Raw genomic sequence first — 19,094 nt, 5'->3', positions numbered from 1 at the left:
GGAGGATCCAGATGGGGAGGCAGTGGCCAAGAAGCCCCCAGAGCATGGAGCCAACCACATCACCAGAGACAGGGCAGAAAACACTCCCATCAGGTCAACAGATTAAAACAGGCCAGTGTCCCTGGGGCAGTCTGTGCACACAGTGGCGTGGCCCATATCACCCTTCTTCTAATGCTCATGTTGCCACAGATTAAAAAACAGATTCAGGCTACAACATAGATGAACCTTAAAAACATTTATATATGAGGGGCACCTGGGTGGCTCAGTCGGTTGGGCGTTGGGACTTCGGCTCAGGGCATGATCTTGCAGTCTGTGGGTTCGAGCCCCACATCGCGCTCTGGGCTGAGAGCTCAGAGCCTGGAGGCTGCTTTGGATTCTGTGTCGCCCTGCTTCTCTCTCAAAAATAAATAAACATTAAAGAACCCCCCCTCCCCCGAAAAAAAACCACATTTATATACGAAACGCCCAGAACAGGCAAATCTAGAGACAGGAAGTAGAGTCGAGGTCTCCAGAGGCTTGGGAAAAGGAAATGCGGAGTGACAGCTAATAGGTACTTGATTTCCTTTTGGGGTGATGAGAGTGTTTGGGGTGCTGAGTGGTGATGGTTGCACAATTCTGTAAATATACTGAAAACCACTGAATCATCCACATTAAAGGGATGTATGTTATGGTATGTGAATTATCATATCCCTGTTTTCAAAAGCAGCCAGCAGAACGGACGACTCTGTGAACAGCAGGGAGGTCCCAGCAAGCAGGGGACCAGAGGGCCTTCCCTGGGATCAGACCTTTGGGAACATTCTAGAAGAGGGAGGTTTTAGCTTCCTGCTAATAAGCCGGGTGGAGCTAATGACACTAGTGAAAGCACTAACTTACAAGATGTGACTTACAATTAACCCTCAAACTTCCAGAGCCGGCCGCGGTGGCTGCCCTCCACTTTTAAAAATTGTTTTTGTTTATTTATGTGTATTTTCTGCACTCTGTTAATGAAGTACATATATTTCTAAGATTAAGAAGGAGGAGGAGGGGGAGGAGGAAAGAGCTAAGTTGTGTTCGCTCTTGCCACCCCGGAAGCTGGTACCGAACGAACGCACGAACACACGCAGACACTGCGGAGCCCCTCACGACAGTTCCAACCCTACAGACTAAGGAGGCTGTTAGGCTTCTAGTTCTACAGACAGGGAGCTGAGGATCAGAGCGTTCACGGAGCATCTCTGATGCCTCGGAAGCCGACGTGAGCCCTCTGCTGCCACCCTCCCGCTCTGGGCGCTCACGTGTGTACATGTGAAGTGGAAACCAGAGTGGCCTGAGGGAGGCCTGCAGAACGCTGAGTAAAGCCCGGAGCGCCAGAAACTTCCACAGTAGAAGGAAGTGCTGGAAAGGGCTGGGGGCGGTCCCGAGTCAAATGAGAAGCTTGGGCTCTCAAGCAACGGAGATGGACACTGACTGGGCGTAGGGGTCCCCCACGGCTGCTGTAGCAAAGGACCAGGAACCCTGGCCTGGCCGAGATCAGCACAAACTATTCCCTGAGGGCGCTGGAGGGCAGAAGGCGGAGGGCGGCCGCCTTCTGGAGGCTCCAGGGGAGAACCCGTTCCCGGCTTCCAGTGGCACCTGCACGACCCGGCTTCCCGCCCCTCCTCCATCTTCCGGGGCAGCAGCGAGTCCCTTCCAACCTCCCTCTGACCCCTGCTTCCACCGTCACACCTCCTTCTCTCACCCCGACCCTCCTGGGTAACTCGGGCTCATCCATGTCCAGATCCTCAGTCACACCTGCAAAGTTCCTTTTGCCACAGAAGGTCACATAGTTGCCATCTCGGGGGTGACCCGGGGGCCCTCGTCCTGCCTACCGCACCTAGGACGTTTTCGGGACATCGCCATGGGGGGAGAGGTGGGCTATAAATCACCTAACAGAGGAGAGACGCAGGCGGCCCTCCGGTCCCCCAGGCCACAACTCTCCACGCAGAACGTACCGCGGGGAGGCTGAGGGCGGCTGATTCCTGCTCGGAGCGGACAGAAAAGCCCCAGAATTCCCAGGGCTTCCACCTCTGGTCCCACGAGCACACTAACCAGACCACGGCTCTCCGGTCACACTTGATCTGATGGGTTTCGCATCACTCAGCTGCCAGGCTGTCTGCCTCTCTCCCTCTTACCTCCAACCTCGAGGAGGGAGTGAGTACTGCCCCACCCGGCCCCCGCCCCCACTCCGTCTCACAGCAGTGCAGCCTCAGGGCCACTGATGCTCATCAAGGCCTACTTTTCTTACCGTCCTTAGACCCTGGAAGCCTTGGGATGGGGTGGATGTGGGGGGGGGGGGGAAGAGGCTCTGATAGGAAGGCAGGGCACACGGCTTCCCCCTCTCCAGCACAAGATAAACTTGAGAGAGGGCCAGACTGGTCATACCAACAGCACCTACAAGCCTCGGGTGCCCCGGCTGCGTTAGAAGAGTTCCCCTAGCTGACGACCTCAGGGCCCGCTGCCCGCCTGGTCACCTACATCACACTCTCTCCCACACCGCCACATGAGCCCTGACATACCCACCTTTGAGCAGATCCAAGTCTGACCTCTTCCCCACTGCCCCTGTTTAGGCCAAGGTCATTTCCCAACGTGCCTCCCTGTCTCCAGCCTTGGACTCTTCCAAGCTAGCCTCCACCCACTGACAAGCAAGGGCCATAAAGTCCTCCAGGGTAACACCCCAACCCGTAAAATGCCCATCTCAGCGCTTCCTGGCTAGCACGTCTTTCCCGACTCTGCCTTTCACACTTGCCGTCCCCCTCTGTCACTGCTGCTGAGTCTCGGCCTAACCCCCGCCCCTCAGGAGAGAGAGGACTTTCCTGCCCGTTCTGACCCCACATCTCTGCCTCAACCCTCGTCACAACGGATGGCACACGGGACTCAGTGACAGGGAGCGGTCTGTAATCAACTTTAGGAAAGCAAGAATCTATCAGCGTCAACAATCCAACCCAAGCTATTTGTGTTGGAGCGATGTTCCCTTTTTCTTTAGGGTTTTCTGATCCTGCCCCGTTGCATTTCTAGCCACCTAGTCTGAAACCACTCCTTACAATTCTGTCCCGTGACCATTTCCACTGTCCTTCTAGTTCTCATCCCGTGGCTTTTCCTTTTTCTCTTATGCCACAGCTTTACTGAGATGGAATTCATGTGCCACACAACTCACCCTTTTAGAGGGTAAGGCTGGATGGCTGTTAGTATATTCAGTATTGTGTATCTATCACCACGGTTTTAGAACATTCTCATCATCCCCGAAAGAAACCCTGCGCCCCTTGGCTGTCACTCCCGGTGCTCCTCTTTCCGCCCCCCCCCCCGCAACCACTGCTCTATGTTTGGTCTCTACAGATTTGCCCATTCTGGATAGTTCACATAAATGGAACCAGAAGACACGCAGCCTTTGGGGACTGGCTTCTTTCCCTCAGCATGCCGTTTTCAAGGCTCATCCGTGTTGTCACCTGTGGCCGAATGTCATTGTTTTGTTGTGGGTGAAAACTATTCCACTGAATGGACAGGTCGCGTTTCACGTTTCCGTTCACGGGACGGCCATTTGGGTTGGCTGTTGTGAATAACGTTCCTGTGAGTGTGCCCGTTCTGTGCGGGCCTATATAGTCACCTCCCTTAGGCACAGATTCCCTAGGGGTGGAATTTGGAGATCACACGGTAACTGTGTGACTTTTGGAGGAACTGCTATACAGGTTTCCACAGTGGCTGCCCCATTCTACAGCCCCGTCAACAGTGCATAGGAGGGTCTCAATTTTTCCACCTCCCCACCTCTCTTTCATTTCTCTGAAGAGAAGCCTCCAAATGGCCACTGCAAAAGACCGCAAGGACCGTCACCGACCATACCCTGGGGTCATGAGCGCCACAGAGCTGACTCCCTCACTGCTTCGAAACCCACCGGTCCACCACTGTTTTTTTGCTCTACAACATGTCCGGTCAGTTACTATCCATTTCAGTCTTGTGTGGGGACCGGTGAGCACACTGGCCCCTGCTGTGGACGACTTCACGATTTATTATTCTTTCTAAATTCGCTTGTGCTCTGAAAGGTCATCTCGGCAAACTAAGAGTTATCCATAAACAGTGCCTAGTTGTCCTTATGCACAGGAACATGCTGGATTCCAGCCAAGTAATTTGATGTGGTCCTTCCTTCCCTCTGTCCCATGTGGCAATGGAGTCATGGAGCCCCTGCGTAGGCCACCTCTTTCTTTTGCCTTTCTCTCCTCCTGAAACTCACCCACAAGAATAACCAGATGATAAAACGGTCTGAATTAGATAGTGGTGACAGTTGCACAATTCTGGGAAAGTAGTAAGAATCACTGAAGGGGGCACCTGGGTGGGTGGCTCGGTCAGTTAAGCACCCGACTCTGGATTTCTGCTCAGGTCATGATCTCAAGGTTCACAATTTTGAGCCCCACAATGGGCTCCACGCTGATGGTGCAGAGCTTGCTTGGGATTCTCTCTCTCTCTGCCCCTCACCCATGCACTCTCTCTTTCTCTCTCAAAATAAACTTAAAAAAAAAAAAAAAACAACCACTAAATAATTTACCACACATTAAAAGGGTGAATTTTATGGTAGGTGAATTCTATCTCAATAAAGCTGTTACATAAAGAAAAAGGGGGCACCTGGGTGGCTCAGTCAGTTAAGCATCTGACTTTGGCTCAATTCATGATCTCGAGGTTGTGTGAGTTCGAGCCCCACATCTGGCTCTGTGCTGACAACTCAGAGCCTGGAGCCTGCATCAGAGTTTGTGTCTCCCTCTCTCTGCCCCTCCCCTGCTCGTGTTATCTCTCTCTCTCAAAAAATAAATAAACATTAAAAAATTAAAAAAAAAAAGTGATAGAAGTTTAAAATGTAACCACACAGGATATGTTAAATCTTTAGAATATTGGTTTCAAGATATGATGTAAATCAGCTGGTGTGCTTGCTACTTTGAACATAACCAACTGCGACTTTATACTCAGTTGAAAACTAAGCAAAAGCAGAGAAGCAAGCAGGCTGAGTTTTACACTCACGGGCAATTTTAACAACAAACACGAAGCACAGCAGCAGGGGTCCCTCCACTGAGGACATTACTTTAATCACTTTGCTCCCTCCCCCCAACAGTCACATTCCTCCTCCAGAAAATTCCTACGGGCAGCTGCAGAGCTGTGACTGGAATTGTTCTGCACCTGGAGAAAGGGTTTTCAAAACACGGCAGGCAGCTCTCCACCGTTTTCAGGGGAGAAGTAAAACCCAACTAATAAATAACAAAGAAACAAACTATTTGGACTTCATAAAGGTCTCTGAGTTTTAAATTACTTGAGAGAGCCGAGATGAAAACGTTTTCAAAGTCTTGAAGAAATGGAAACGGGACTTAGGATGAATGAGGAAGAAAGAAGGAGACCTTGACACAAGGATCAGAAATATGCTAAACATGTGGTAGGTAAACACCCAGGGAGGCACAGCTGGTGACCACAGCCCTAGTCCCAGGGGCCGGTGACAAGGGTAATGGCCCTGCGGCCAGCGGTAATTGCTACTGTGTGACAAGAATGAAAATTATAACACAGCTTACACCAGAAACAATGTACATGCCACTTCAGCCTTCAAAGTGAGGGCATTGTAAAGTCAATTTAGGGAAAAAAGAGAGAGAGAGAGAGAGAGAGAGAAAGAAAAGAATCAAAGAATCGCTTTTTCCATTTCTCTGTGCATGCCATTTAAAAATGAAATAAGCTATTCAAACCCCCAAATTATGTTTACAAGAACTGCATTTATTATGCCTTCTGGCACTACGCTCCTATTCCCTTTAGAACAACCTTTTTCTCAAAAGGGCTTGACCCAGAGAATAGCCAACTACTGATAAAGTGTACACTTTGACCCAGTCCAAACAACAACTGAGATGCTCGCGTTTTCCAGGCTCTTTATTATTGTCAACCTCAAAATACAAGTCTGGGGGCATGCACATATACACGGCATAAATAACATTTACTGAGTATTCACCGTAAGCCAGGCACTCTGCTAGGCACTTTACCCGTACTGTCTGGCCGAATCGCTAACCAATACTTTTTCCCATTTTAAAGATGGGGAGACTGAGGCTTAGCAACGTTACAGGGCTAAAACGTGAAGGCCCTGGGACCACAGCCCAGATCTGACTTGACACTCAAGCCCGCGCTCTTGGCACTTCACACAATTTCAGGGTTAACCATTCACCCAGCCAGATATGCAATGTATCACCTGTAAAATCATCTCCAAATCGCCCGAGGCCATGGGGCTGTTTATGAGGTCCGGAACTGTCTCTTGTCGACAAGAAAAAGGCCCTTTAAGGCTTTTGGCTGGATGGAGTTCCACTCTCCCCAAATGAGGCGAAGGGGGTAGAGCTGTGTCGTTCACTTCCAGATAAAACTTAAACAGAACCCCCCCCCCCCCCCCCCGCGCCCACCAAGAAAACTTTTTACGCTCAGCGCCAGCCATCTCTTCTAAGGCTTCCATTCCAACAAGCAACAGGTAAAAAAGATCGGGGGACGGTAACGACCACAGACCATGCAAAGATCAAGGGCCTCTCGTTCATCCCTGCAAAGAAAGCAGCACCGCAACATCTAAAAGTCTTCCATAAGGAACTGGAGGATGATCCAAAGCACACACTCTTGGTATAGTTTTGTTGCCCAGACGCTCTCTAGCTCGGAGGGCGTCCGCTCCACGGAGGGAGTTCTGCACAGAGGCCTGAAGCACCACAGAGCTGGTCACTGTTTATGCTTATCACTATATCCCCGGTCCCGCCCCGGGCGCTCCAGAACCTGGACCCCGGAGACCTGAGCTGGGGGGAGGCTGCACCGCCCGAGGGCTGGAGCTCGGATGGCGCCGGCGGGCACCGTCTGCACCTCTGCCTTAGCCAGCTGGAGCTCACATACACTGAAGGGGCAGCCTGAACGGCAGGACCCGCCCTCCAGTTTGGAAGACTCCAGGGGGGCCCAACCCGAGGCTGAAGCAGCCCCGGGGGTCCGGCGCCCCAGGGCACCCCCGGGGCTCGACGGCGCGTTCCCGGGGCCCGAGGCCTCCCTCCCGAGCTCCGTTCTCCTCGGGCCCGGCCCGCTGCCCTCACCTGGCCCGGTCCCCGCAGGCCGTTCGCCGCCGCCTCCGCCGCCGCAGCTGCCGCCCGGCCTCCTAGGATCCACCGAAGCCCGCCGCACGGGGCCGGAAGTGGGAAGCCGCGCGGGAGAGCTGCGCACGCGCGTGCCCGCCCCGGGGGGCGGGTCAGAGGGCGTGGGCCCGGAAGGGGGCGTGGCTCGCGCGGACTTTGCTTCAGGCTGAGGCTGGAGCTGCGGAGAGGGTCCTCCGCCCGCACCCCGGGACCGAACAGGGAGGGGGGACCCCGGGACCGAACAGGGAGGGTCCCTGCGGTGAGGGTGAGGGAGATCCTTGTGGGGGCGGGTCAGCGGGGCTGGGGGGCATCTTGAGGGAATCGGGGTGCCTGGAGCCGGGGATCGGCGGGCGCCGGGGGACGTCGCAGGGGACCGAGGCCCAGGGCGAGGAGTCTAAGGACAGGGTACAAGAAATGAACCGAACAGGTCTGTCACCTGCGAAGAAGGGGCAGCGTGGATTGCAGGAAGCTAGACAAGTCTGGGAAAAAGCCATATGGCTCTCAAGTCGTTCCAGACACCCCTACATGGGTCTGTCCAGATACCCAAAACTCATACTAGACACCCAGGCAGGTGCCATCAGATACTCAAAACATGCTTTCGGGTACCCCAAATAGGTCAGACACCCTACCTAGATCTGTTAGTTAACCCCCCCCCAAACGATTCAGAATCTGAAAAACATGCCAAATTACCCCAAAGTACCAGACATCTTCACCCAGGAGCCATCAGACACCCCCAGATAGAAACGTGTCAAAAACCCTACTCAGAAACTTCTAGAGGCTCCCCCCAAACACATACCAGATACCTCTGACACAGATACTGTCAGATAACCCCATACAGGTGTCCAGAGTCTAAAATACATGCCAGACCGCCCCCCCCCACACACACACACAGGTGTTCTTAGACACCAGAAAAAAATGCCAGATGCCTCCCCTCCCCCAGTGTCAGCACTCCCTCGGGCACCATCAGACATCCGGGCTCTGAGGCTGCCCAACCCCTTCCCAGGCCCACCCCTGGTGTGGCAGTGGGGCAGTAACCAGGAGAGGAGCCAAGCACCTCTTTCGCCCAAGGTTCAAGCTGGCCAACCAAGCCGAGATCGTTCCAAGCCAAACCCACTTCAAAACACCCACAATCTGTGGTCGAGAGCCCTCAGTTCAGAAACAGGGTAGCAGAGTCCCCAAGCGACCTGCCTGCAGTTGAAGTCCATTGCATCATGGTCAAGAGAGGGAGCACGTCCAGGAAATTGGAGGTTCCGGAAGCACAGGGACGTGCTTCCTCAGAGGTGAGAAGCCCTGACACAGGTGCTTTTGAGGTCTCAATGGATGTGTAAATGCTCACTCTCAGAGTTTCTATGACTTTGGGACTTTATTCCAAAGGCAATGGGGAGCCATTGACGATTTTAAGCAGGAAAAGTGGCAGGCTCCTTATTTCTATAGCTACCTTGGATATAGAAACCTTCAGGTTGATACAATTCTCCCCTAAACGTAGACACCAACTTCCTCAAGAGCCTGGCAAAAAGGAGAGGTATCTCTTATCTTTCTTGTATGTATCCAACCGCTCTGCATTTATTAAGTCCTTGTCATGGGCCAGGGACTCTGCTAAGAGCTAAGGAGACGTTGGGAACATGAGTCTGTGGCAGTGTTTCTCAGTCTTGGAGCTATTGGCAACTGGGGCTGGATGGTTCTCTGTTGTCGGGGGGTGTTCTGTGTTGGAGGATGTTGACAGCACCCCTGGCCTGTATCCACGAGATGCAAGTAGCACCCCAGTTCTGACGACAAAAGAAAAAAAGGCCTCCAGATATTGCCAATGTCCTCTCGGCTAACAGCAACTGCCCTAAGAGACACTCGGACACGGATACAGTCGCCTAATCCACAATCCAGCCCTCCTGGGGGACGTGGCCGTGGCTTTGGGTTAAAGGGTGAGTAAGAGTTATGCGGCCGAGGGAGTTCCGGGAACAGCACTGAATGAGCAAGGTGCAGGTGGTGTATGTGGGCAAAAGTGGAGAGGTAGGCGGGGTCAGACCATGGGGAACCTCAGAGGTCAAGGCCATTAACAAGACTGTCCGGAATGGTGTTCTGTCAGCGGGGCTGGTCTCTGGGAAAGCATCTCCGCTTTACCCCTGGAGACCTGCCCTCCGTAATTACCTGGAGTGTGACTCATTCCCTGTTCTGCGGAACTTCCTGTGGGGCTGTTTCCTCTAAGGGACAGATAGTAACATCTGGCTTTGAATGCCTCCAGCGGTAGGTAGGTTTGTGGCTCGTTAAACCTGGGGGGGGGCGGGTACTCTCAGCCTGCTGGGAGTGAGTCACGGCCGTTGTGGCCCCACAGGCCTCCTAACACAGGCATGGGGGTATGGTTGGGGGTCTGTGGTTTCGACGCTAGCTTTAACTCGACGATAGAGGGTGATGATGATGGACGCTACGTACCCCTACGTACCAGGCACCATGCTAAGGGCACCCCACGTATTTTCCTTTACACAAACTCGAATCTTCTGTGATCTCAAAGATCTGTCCTGAAAATTATCTCCAGGAGGCAGACCTCGATTCCCGCCATCCTGAGAGTATGCTTCATTGAGTTACTTGTTGCCAAAGCACAGAGTAGGGAAAGGGAAAAGATAGTCACCTGGCAGGTGTAACCTTAACCAGGGGGTGAAGGTTAATATCCTCAGGGGTGTTATGTCGATAGGACTTATCCCCTGATAGGAGGAGGCAAGAAGGTTCCTGAGCCTATAACCCTAATTATGAGAAAGCATGGGACACACCCAGATGGGGGACATCGTAGTAGAAACCCGGCTGATACTTCTCAAGACCGTGAAGGTCACGAGCAATACAGAAAGACTGAGGAAACTTCACAGACCAGAGAAACTAGGGAGACAGGATGACTAAAGATAATACAGTATTCTGAGTTGGGTCCTGAAACAGAGAGAACCTGAGTGAAAGAAGAAATCTGGTGAAATCTGAGGAAAATCTAGTTTGATGAATAATACTGCCCCCGGGAGCCCGGGTGGCTCAGTGGGTTAAGCGTCCAACTTCGGCTCAGACCATGATCTCCTGGTTCATGGGTTCAGGCCCCACATCCGGCTCTGTGCTGACAGCTCAGAGCCCAGAGCCTGCTTCCGATTCTGTCTCCCTCTCTCTCTGCCCCTCCCCCACTCATGCTCTGTCTCTGTCTCTCTCTCTCTCTCTCTCTTTCAAAAATAAATAAACATTTTTTGGGGCGCCTGGGTGGTGCAGTCGGTTAAGCGTCCGACTTCAACCAGGTCACGATCTCGCGGTCCGGGAGTTCGAGCCCCGCGTCAGGCTCTGGGCTGATGGCTCAGAGCCTGGAGCCTGTTTCCGATTCCGTGTCTCCCTCTCTCTCTGCCCCTCCCCCGTTCATGCTCTGTCTCTCTCTGTCCCAAAAATAAATAAACGTTGAAAAAAAAAAAAATAAACATTTTTTAAAAAAACTTTAAAACTTACTGCACCAATGTTGGTTCCTAAGTTATGACAAATGTACTGTGGTCACAGGTGATGGTAACATGGCAGGAACCGGGAGAAAAGTTAGAAAGCGACCCTCTCTGCTCTCTCCACTTTTCTGTGATTCTAAAATTAAAAGTCTAGGGGCACCTGGAGGGCTCAGTTGCTTGAGCGTTGGACTTAGGCTCAGGTCATGATCTACAGGTTCATGAGTTCGAGCCCCGCATCGGGCTCTCTGCTGTCAGTGCAGAGCCCGCTTCGGATCCTCTGTCCCCCTCTCTGATCCTCCCCCGCTCGCACACACACTCTCTCCCTCTCAAAAATAAACGACGATTTAAAAATTAATAGAAAATTAAACTGAAAGTCCGGGGGTGGGCAGGGGGCTACTCACCCCTTCTGGAGGGATAGGAGGAGTTAGTTTCTTGTGCCAAAATACTGCTAAGAGTTGTATATAGACTCTGCAGAGTGGGGGTGGGGTGGGATGGGCAGCGTCCCTGACCTCCACGTTGTTCAAGCGTCTGCTGTGCAATTCTGTTTGTTCGAACCATCCAGATCGTGATATTTTGTCAGGCAGCCCTAGCTAACCCACCGCCTGAGTCAGAATTTTGCCAGAGGATGTTTGCAACGGCAAAAAACCGAGGTAACCACAGGGTCCCTGCCCCTAGGGCCCCGGTGCTCTCCAGGGAGCCTCCACTTGGCCGGGGTGAAGTGGGCTGAGGGAGTAACCAGCACAGGAGACCACGAGAGAGAGATTTAGAGGCGGTAAAGTTGCGAGACTGGCTGCCATCCGGAGGGCTGGGCGGGGCCACCGGACTCACCAGAGCTCAGGAAGGGTTTGCCGCACAGGGGACAGCTGGAGTGGCCGACGCACGTCCCCTGGGCCAGCTGGTGCCCATGGATGCATTCCTTCCTCTCTCTAGCATCCTGACTCTTGTCCTTTGGTTGTGCTGGGCTCTTCCCCTGTGGGGGACAGAAGCGAACCTCAGAACGCCCCGCGCGTTCGGATCTCCCTGGCGTCACGGGGCTCCAGGGCCAGGGGCAACCTGACAATGTGCAGAAGGTGGACGGGGTACCCACCGCCACCCCGGCCCGGCGCCCCCTGACCTTCCCCTTCTGTCTGGTGACTCTACAGCGGAGGGAGCTCAGTCTGCGTTTCACCCTGGTGCTCCTGTGACTCTGCTCAGTCCTTCTGGCGCTGTCTTCGCTCCTGCGGGGTGGAAAGATGAACAGGGAGGGGCGGCAGGCCCAGGTCGCTCCTGGACCCCACGCGGAATTTGTCCCCCGCGGCCCCCTCGTCCTGTTTCGCTTCTTCCGTGGTCCCCGCACTCTCTCCTCCCTCCTCTCAATCACTTATTCACTCAACAAACACAGATGGTTACCAAGTTCCAGGAGATGGGGGTACCGGGTCCACAGAGGGGACTGCGACATGGTCGCAAGCTTGGGGTCCCTCAGCAGGCCCAGGCTGGAAATCTTGGCTCTGTCCATTTCTGCCTCCTCCCTGCTATTCACCCGCGACCCCACCTTGTGATCAGCCTACAAATCCTGCCCATGCTTCCTTTGGGCTCTGTCTCAAATCCTGCTCTCCTCTTCCCCCTTACATCCCAGCCCCAGTTCACTGTCACGCGTCTCCTGGATTACCGGCACCCCCTCATTTAATGAATGCGGTGGACCCTTGAACAACGCGGAGGTTGGGGCGCCAACCCCTGCACAGTCAAAAATCCGTATATAACTTCTGAGTCCCCCACAACTTAGCTACTGAAAACGTAAACTGTCAATTAACACACTTTTTATGTGTTATGGGTATTAGGTACTGTGTGCTGACAATAAGGCAAGCTAGAGAAAGGAAGATGTTACTACAAAAATCACAAGGAAGAGGGGCGCCTGGGTGGCTCAGTCGGTTAAGCGTCCGACTCTTGACTTCAGTTCAAGTCATGATCCTGCGGTTCGCGGGTTCGAGCCCTGCGTGGGGCTCTGCGCGGATTCCCCGTCTCCCTCTCTATCTCTGCCCTTCCCCACTCGCTTTCTCTCTCTCGAAAATAAATAAACGTTTTTCTTTAAAGAAAATCATAAGGAAGAGAAAATACATTTAGGGTCCTGTACAAGTATTCATTGAAAAAAATCCACAGAGAAGTGGACCCGCGCAGTTCAAACCCGTGTTGTTCAAGGATCAACGTTATTTATTGAGTCGGCAGCAAACAAACCCAGCCCCTGCGGAATCTATCCACTGGAGGGAGATCCACACCTCCAGTCTGCAGACCCTGCCCTCCCCCCAGCCCCGTCTGTGCTCGCCATTACCAATCACCAGAGAGCTCCAGAGTCACAGAGGTGATCTGACCCCTGCTGACTTCCCTCACCTTCCCTCTTCCCAGCCCCACCCTGACACCATTCCTTAGGCCCTTCCGTTCCCCGGGAAGGCACCCCTTTCTTGCCCCCGTCCTCCTCCCCATGTGTTGGTGAACCCCTACTCTTCCATCGGAAGCCAGCTCAAGCCGTCGCCTCCTCCCGGAAGTCCTCCTCTGCCCTCCAAGGTGTATGAGGCGCCTCCCCAGCCCCTACCGCCATTGTTGCCCTGGCAGTTCCAGTGAGAGGATGGCGGGGGGGGACCCCACCTCCCGCCCCCAGCTTAGGGTCCTGCACAGAGGGCCACTGGTAGACGTGCGCAAAGCCAGGGCGGGGCTCCAGCCCGAGACTCCCACTTGCAAACTTACTCAGACAGGAACTCAAACCAGGTGAGGTTTGAGTGGGCTTCTCCAGGGCTCACTGACAAGCGAGCCCTCTGTCGGGCCCTGCAGGGTCAGAGGGGACAGACGCGTGGGTCAGCAGCCCCTCGTTCCCCAGATGTCCCATCTCCTGCCTCTCCCTCCACCCCCACCTTCCGGTGCCCTGGAGCCACATCCAGGACCCCACCATCCCTCCCACTGTGGGCTCTATCCACGGTCACTGTGACTGCTTTCCCAGCAGAGGGGGTGGTAACACCTCTCGGCCAAACAAAATCAGCCCGTCAGGAAGACTTTCTAGCAAATGGCAGTGTCTTGGGAAAGAAGCATCGTTTCTCATTTGTGTACAGGTACCTTCTGGGCTGGGTCCCCCCGCCCCCCTCATGTCCCCTGTCCTTTCCCACGTGCATTCCTCCCCCCACCTCTCCCATCCCTGTTTTCTCCCCTATCTCCCCGTCTTGTCCACACCTGTCCCTGCAGGCTTTCTCCCCACACTGTCCTTCACGTCTGGTCTGTCTTCCCAGCCCCGTTCCCTGACGCGTGTCCCCCTTCCCACTCACCCGTGGTACTGTCGAAGTTCCTGAAGCACCTTCTGGACAATCAGCCTGGGGTAGGGGGCGGGGGAAGTGTGTAAAAACAGCGCACCATCTCCCTGGTTGTAGACACATCCCCCAAGACGCGCTGTGACTGCCCAGCCGGTCCCCAGGTCCCCATCCAGCCCCTGCCCGGGAGGCTCAGCCCCTCCCCTGATGCCATAGTGAGAACCTTTCTGAGGGGCCTGGGTCTCTCCTCTGGGAGAGGGATGGGGTGGGAAAGAAGGCCGAGGTCGCGGGGGGCTTGGGAGGGACCCCCGCCTTGGCCCCTTGGCGGTCCCCTGGGGGTCCCCTCCCCACCGCGAGGCAGACACTCACACGTGATCCGGTTCCACGTGGTCCTTTTCCATGCACTCCAGCACCGGCGGCTCCAGGCCTGGAAGCGGCCCCCACCCCAGGAGGCATAGGTGTCAGGGGGCTCTGGGGCAGGCCGGCCCTGTGTGGACCCCCTCTGACCCATCCCTGCGGAACTGGAGACCGTCCAGAGGGGGCTTGCCACTCGGGGAGGGGAGGCACCAAGGGGGCAGAGATCCAGTGTTGGAAGCACACCCCTGTCCCTCCCCCCCCCCGGCCCCCGCACCGTGTCTCAGGAGTGCTTACTGTATGCCAAGTGCTGTGCACAGGTATGCTCAGTGAAGCCCCAGGTAGCCCCCCGGAGATCTGCTCATTGCTCCCTTCTTACAGAGAAAGCCACAAGGGCTCAGAGATTTCTAGCAAGTGGTAGATCTTGCGGTTTGTGGGTTCGAGCCCCGCGTCGGGCTCTGTGCTGCCAGCTCAGAGCCTGGAGCCCGCTTCGGTTTCTGTGTCTCCCTCTCTCTCTGCCCCTCCCCTGCTTGTGCTCTATCTCTCTCTGTCTCTGTCTCTGTCTCTCTCCCCAAAATAAATAAACATTAAAAAAAATAAATTAAAGGTAAAAAAAAAGAAAAGTGGTAGTTTTGGGTTTAGACTTCGGGTCTATCCGACAGCAGAGAGACACAGGCTCTTAGGACAGAGATTCAGAGATAACGACGGAGACGAAGGAGGGGACAGAGGCAGAGACAGAAGAGCCCTCGGTGAGCGAGGGCATTGAGGTGGTGCGGTCCACTCTGGCTGGAGGCCCAGAAGGATGGGGCAGATGCCGGAGGCCTCTCCCCCTCTGCCCCACCCCCCCACAAGGAGTAGGGCCCAGTTCCTGCCCCTAAGCCCCCTCCACCAGCAGCCCTTTCCCAAACTCTCAGGCCCAACTGGGGTCCCATCTAGGGAGTCCCCCAGCAGAACCCCCCTACCCTTCTTGGTTTGAATGAGGGAACCCCCTAGGCTGGGCTACCTTGAACAGCAGGAGTGGGCACCTCCAAAGCCGGAGAGATTTCCAGGGAGCTGATCTCATCAAAGGACACGGGAACCGACCGTGACCTCACTCTTTTCTCAGGGCTGTCACATTCCTGTGGGGAATAGGCATCTCGATAAGCCAGGGAGGCAGCCCGGACTGCAGGCCAGCTCCCCAGATGGAGGGTCCCTAGCCCCATCCTCTAGCCATGGGCGGGGCTTGCCTCCGCCACCGGGCACAGGGATAGATCCCCGCAGCAGCAGCCGAGGGCTGGAGCCCCGAACTCTGAGCTCCAGATGTCAGCCCATCAGGGATTTCTCCCCAGGTCATGGTCCTGGCCAAAGGTGCCTCAGCCACAGGCTACAGCCCCGAGGCTGGAGTCCCAGACCTGAGACGAGATCTACCCGGTCACCGACGGGGCTTTCTTCCAGCTGCAAAGATGCAGAGACATCCCCCCAGCCTCCCAGACCGTGGGTTAGACTTGTGACCGAGGATCCCCTACTGTGGACCCCACCCCAATGAAGAACGCTCAGGCCTGGGCTGGAATCTCAGGACTCAGTGACTCCCCGGTTATGGGCGGCCCCATGAACAACCCCGCTGTGACAGGTTAAGTCCCACTAGCTGCAGGTAAGGAACCTCTTCCCTCCCACCCGCCGCGCTGGCTCCTGGGTCCCGAGTTGTGGTCCCGAGGGTGGTCATGGGTTGCACCCACCTTGCCTGGGTGCTCTGCTGGGGTCCCACCCCCAGACAGACACTGTTGGGTCCAGGCCTGCAGATCCTCTCCCGGCAAGTTCAGAGCAAGGCTAGCCAGCGTCCGAGGGAGACAGGGCCCCTCGTTCACAGCCGCGGCCTCGAGGCTGAGCCTGGCAGAAGAAGAGAGGAAGACAGGGCTTCAGTGTGTCTTCTCCACAGGGCTGTTTCCCCAGCTCCACATCCAGGGGCTTGGGGGGACCTGTGGGCCATCCTTCCCGGGGGGGGGGGCAGGGAGGAGTGGTCAGGGTATAGGGAGGTGTTCAGTCTCCCCATATGGGAGGAGAGGTCGGGGAGCCTTGCTGGGGACTTTGCAGGTAGGTCCACACCTTTGCACGGAGGACACATCATGGACACATCACGGAGGACCGGATGTCTGTTTGCGGTGACTTGGGAGGGGTTGAGGGAGGCAGGTGCGGGGTGGGGGGGTGGTCAAAGCCCCCCTCCACTGGGTTGCTGCTGTGTGTGGAGTCAAGCACACGTCTGTGTTCTAATCACGAGTGCATCCGTGGCTTGGTGCATACGTGCACGACCAGTGGCACGTCACACATTTAGGCTTTTATGTAGGGGCTGGAGCGGGGCGAGCACGGACGCCTGCAGGCGAGTATGCTCGGTGCGCACGGGCCCGTGTGTGCACCTGCCGCGCGAGCCTACGGTCTTCGTCTCGGGGTCGTGCGTGTTTATTCAGCGGGCACGCGGGCTCGTCCGCCTTCACAGGCTCTGTGTGCGGGACGCATGTGTGTCCGGGGAGCGGGTCTTTGGGGCTGCCTCCGACACTGCAGACACCGCCCCGCCCCCCCTGCAGATTGCAGGGGCGAGGCCCCGCCCTGTCCTGGGGGCGCGTCGCGGAAGCCTGACCTCTGCCAGCTCTCGGAGCAGCTCCGAGACCTTTCCCAGCTGCGTCTCCGAGGCCCGCCCTGGGACTCTGCCGAGCTGGAGAAGGGCGAATCTCCTCCGGCCTCTTCACTGGGGGGGCCGCTGTCCCTGGCCTCCCCAGGCTGGCTGTGGGAAAAGGCCCCAAGGCCCAGGTCCTGGAGATACTCGCTGCCCTGAAGGGCCCCCAAGTCCAAGCTGAGGTCCTCGGCGCTGTCGCTGAGCTGTCCTAGAAGGCCATCCTCCTGGAGACCCGTGTGGGAGGGCAAGAGGGCGTTGACCGCGAGTGCCAGAGGCCCCTGCCCATCACCCCCCCCCCCCAGGTGGGGTGGAATGTCCCCCCAGGCGATCTGTCTAACCTGGGCCTTCAGGGCCTCATCCCAAAAAAGGGGCTGGAAGTCGGGACCTCTAGCCCTGACTCCACCTTGCTCGCTGGGTTTCCCTCCCATGGGCTTATAAAAGGGGGTAATAATCTCTGCTCTGCCTCCCGCCCCCCCCCCACCACCTTGTTTAATGTCTTCGAATGCAGTTTGTAAAAGGGCAGCACACAGATAAGTCATCCTTGGCGCTAAGGGCAGAATTTCATGCAGCACTGGGGCTCCCTGCCTTGTCCCTGGGGTGCTTGGTACATTTCCTCATAGGTCTGTTGGACCCCAAGTGTCCGTCCCAGGCCCAGGCTAGGGTGCAGCAGGTGAGGACCTTGCCTCAGGCACAAAATCAAAGCGGGGGGGGGGCCCACAAACTCAGGAATCCAGAAAAATCAGGTTAGTATAATACATATATTTTTAAAGTCAAGAGTCAGGGGTGCCTGGGTGGCTCAGCGTCTGACTTCGGCTCAGGTCATGATCCCTCGGTTTGTGGGTTCGAGCCCCATGTTGGGCTCTGGGCTGACAGCTCGGAGCCTGGAGCCTGCTTGGGATTCTGTGTCTCCCTCTCTCTCTCTCTCTGCCCCTCCTCTGTTCACACTCGGTGTGTGTGTATGTGTCTCTCTCAAAAAAAAAAAAAATACACAATAAAAATAATAAAAATAAATAAAATGTCAAGAGTCATGCAAAGAGAGTCACGATGAACAGATGATCAAAATGTTAAATCATGACAGTACTGGACCCTGTGCTTGTACGACTCACCTCACTCCCATCCCCTATTTCTGGCCCTGCTCCCTCACGGTCTGGAGTGCTCCAGCCAACACCTTCCCCTCTCTGACAGGGAGAAGCCCAGGGGGCACATTACAAAAGGCTCCGGGGCCAGCCCCCTCGGCAGCCTCAAGCTGCCACCCACCCGCCCGCGAGGCAGCGGCGTGCCAGGCCCCGTGAGACGCAGAAGACACACAGAAGTGGACGACGTTGTGCCAGCCTTCAGTGCTCCCCACACAGTCATCCCGAACTAAACCTGCATTGTCACTAATGCCACAGCAGCTCCACCAGGGGGCATTGCTGTCCCACTTTCCAGATCAGGAGACTGAGGCTCAGGGAGGAACAAAGACTCGCCCTGGATCACACACAGCCAGACTCAAACTCAGGTCTGTTTGGATCCAAGCCCTCTGCTCTCTCTTACGCTTCTCTCTCCTTGCCCCAGTCCCTTTTCTCTTCTCTCTCTCCTTCCCAATCATTCTATCTGTCATCTTTTCCCCCAGCCAGGGAACTTGCCTTTTCCTCTCCTTGGAAAACCTGTTCTCCTTAGCCCACCTACGGTTGGCCTGGCAAACTCCTATTCATCCTTCAAAAGCCAGCTTGGGCATGTCCTCAGGCTGCCTTCCTGACTCCTCAAGGCTACGTAAGACGTCTCTCCCTGGGCTGTCAGGACCTGTGGCACAGAGACTTTCCTTGTCCAGAGTTTTGTTAGGAGTGTCCTCAGACCGGGTTTGGTGGGTAGGTGGGTGGATGGGTGGGCTTCTCCCCACTGCCTCCTGCAAAGCCAATGCTGAGCATGGCCCCAGGCATCTATGTGGTCTCAGGCAGCCTGTGAGGCACTGTCCCAGCTGGTTGGCCTGAAGGGGCCACGAGGGAACACGGCCCCCTTCATGGACTCTACACAAGTCCCCCAGGAGGGCACCGTCTGGCTCAGTTGGTAAAGCATGTGCCTCTTGATCTTGGGGTTGTGAGTTCAAGCCCCAGATTGGGCGTAGAGATTACTTTAAAACAAACAAACAAACAAACAAATAAATAAAAAGATGGGTGGAGATGTTAACAGATGTGCTTAAAAAGAAGAGGTCCCCGAGGATAGTATTGCCACATAAAATACAAGGCACTCAGTTATATTTCAATCTCAGATAAGCCCCAAG

At 55.4% G+C, this 19,094-nt stretch overlaps 1 protein-coding gene across 2 annotated transcripts in view; it reads right to left on the bottom strand.

Moving 5' to 3' along the window:
• The window catches only part of ARHGEF18 (Rho/Rac guanine nucleotide exchange factor 18), an 81,059-nt gene that overhangs the window by 47,424 nt on the left and 14,541 nt on the right, over positions 1–19,094 (bottom strand). The window contains exons 3-10 of one of the 2 annotated variants that reach the window (XM_027050111.2): positions 16,799–17,058; positions 15,903–16,053; positions 15,191–15,305; positions 14,203–14,260; positions 13,852–13,896; positions 13,283–13,360; positions 11,679–11,781; positions 11,393–11,534 (exon numbers count right to left, since the gene is read on the bottom strand). In XM_027050111.2, the coding sequence (XP_026905912.2) occupies positions 11,393–11,534; positions 11,679–11,781; positions 13,283–13,360; positions 13,852–13,896; positions 14,203–14,260; positions 15,191–15,305; positions 15,903–16,053; positions 16,799–17,058 (952 nt within the window). Of the gene's footprint in view, positions 1–7,079; positions 7,240–11,392; positions 11,535–11,678; positions 11,782–13,282; positions 13,361–13,851; positions 13,897–14,202; positions 14,261–15,190; positions 15,306–15,902; positions 16,054–16,798; positions 17,059–19,094 lie in introns of those variants that run through there. The other variant, XM_027050112.2, reaches the window with a different exon arrangement.

The sequence above is a fragment of the Acinonyx jubatus genome, chromosome A2, assembly GCF_027475565.1.
Source record: "Acinonyx jubatus isolate Ajub_Pintada_27869175 chromosome A2, VMU_Ajub_asm_v1.0, whole genome shotgun sequence".
Classification (NCBI taxonomy): Eukaryota; Metazoa; Chordata; class Mammalia; order Carnivora; family Felidae; genus Acinonyx; species Acinonyx jubatus.
This window is presented reverse-complemented; position numbering and strand designations above follow the sequence as displayed.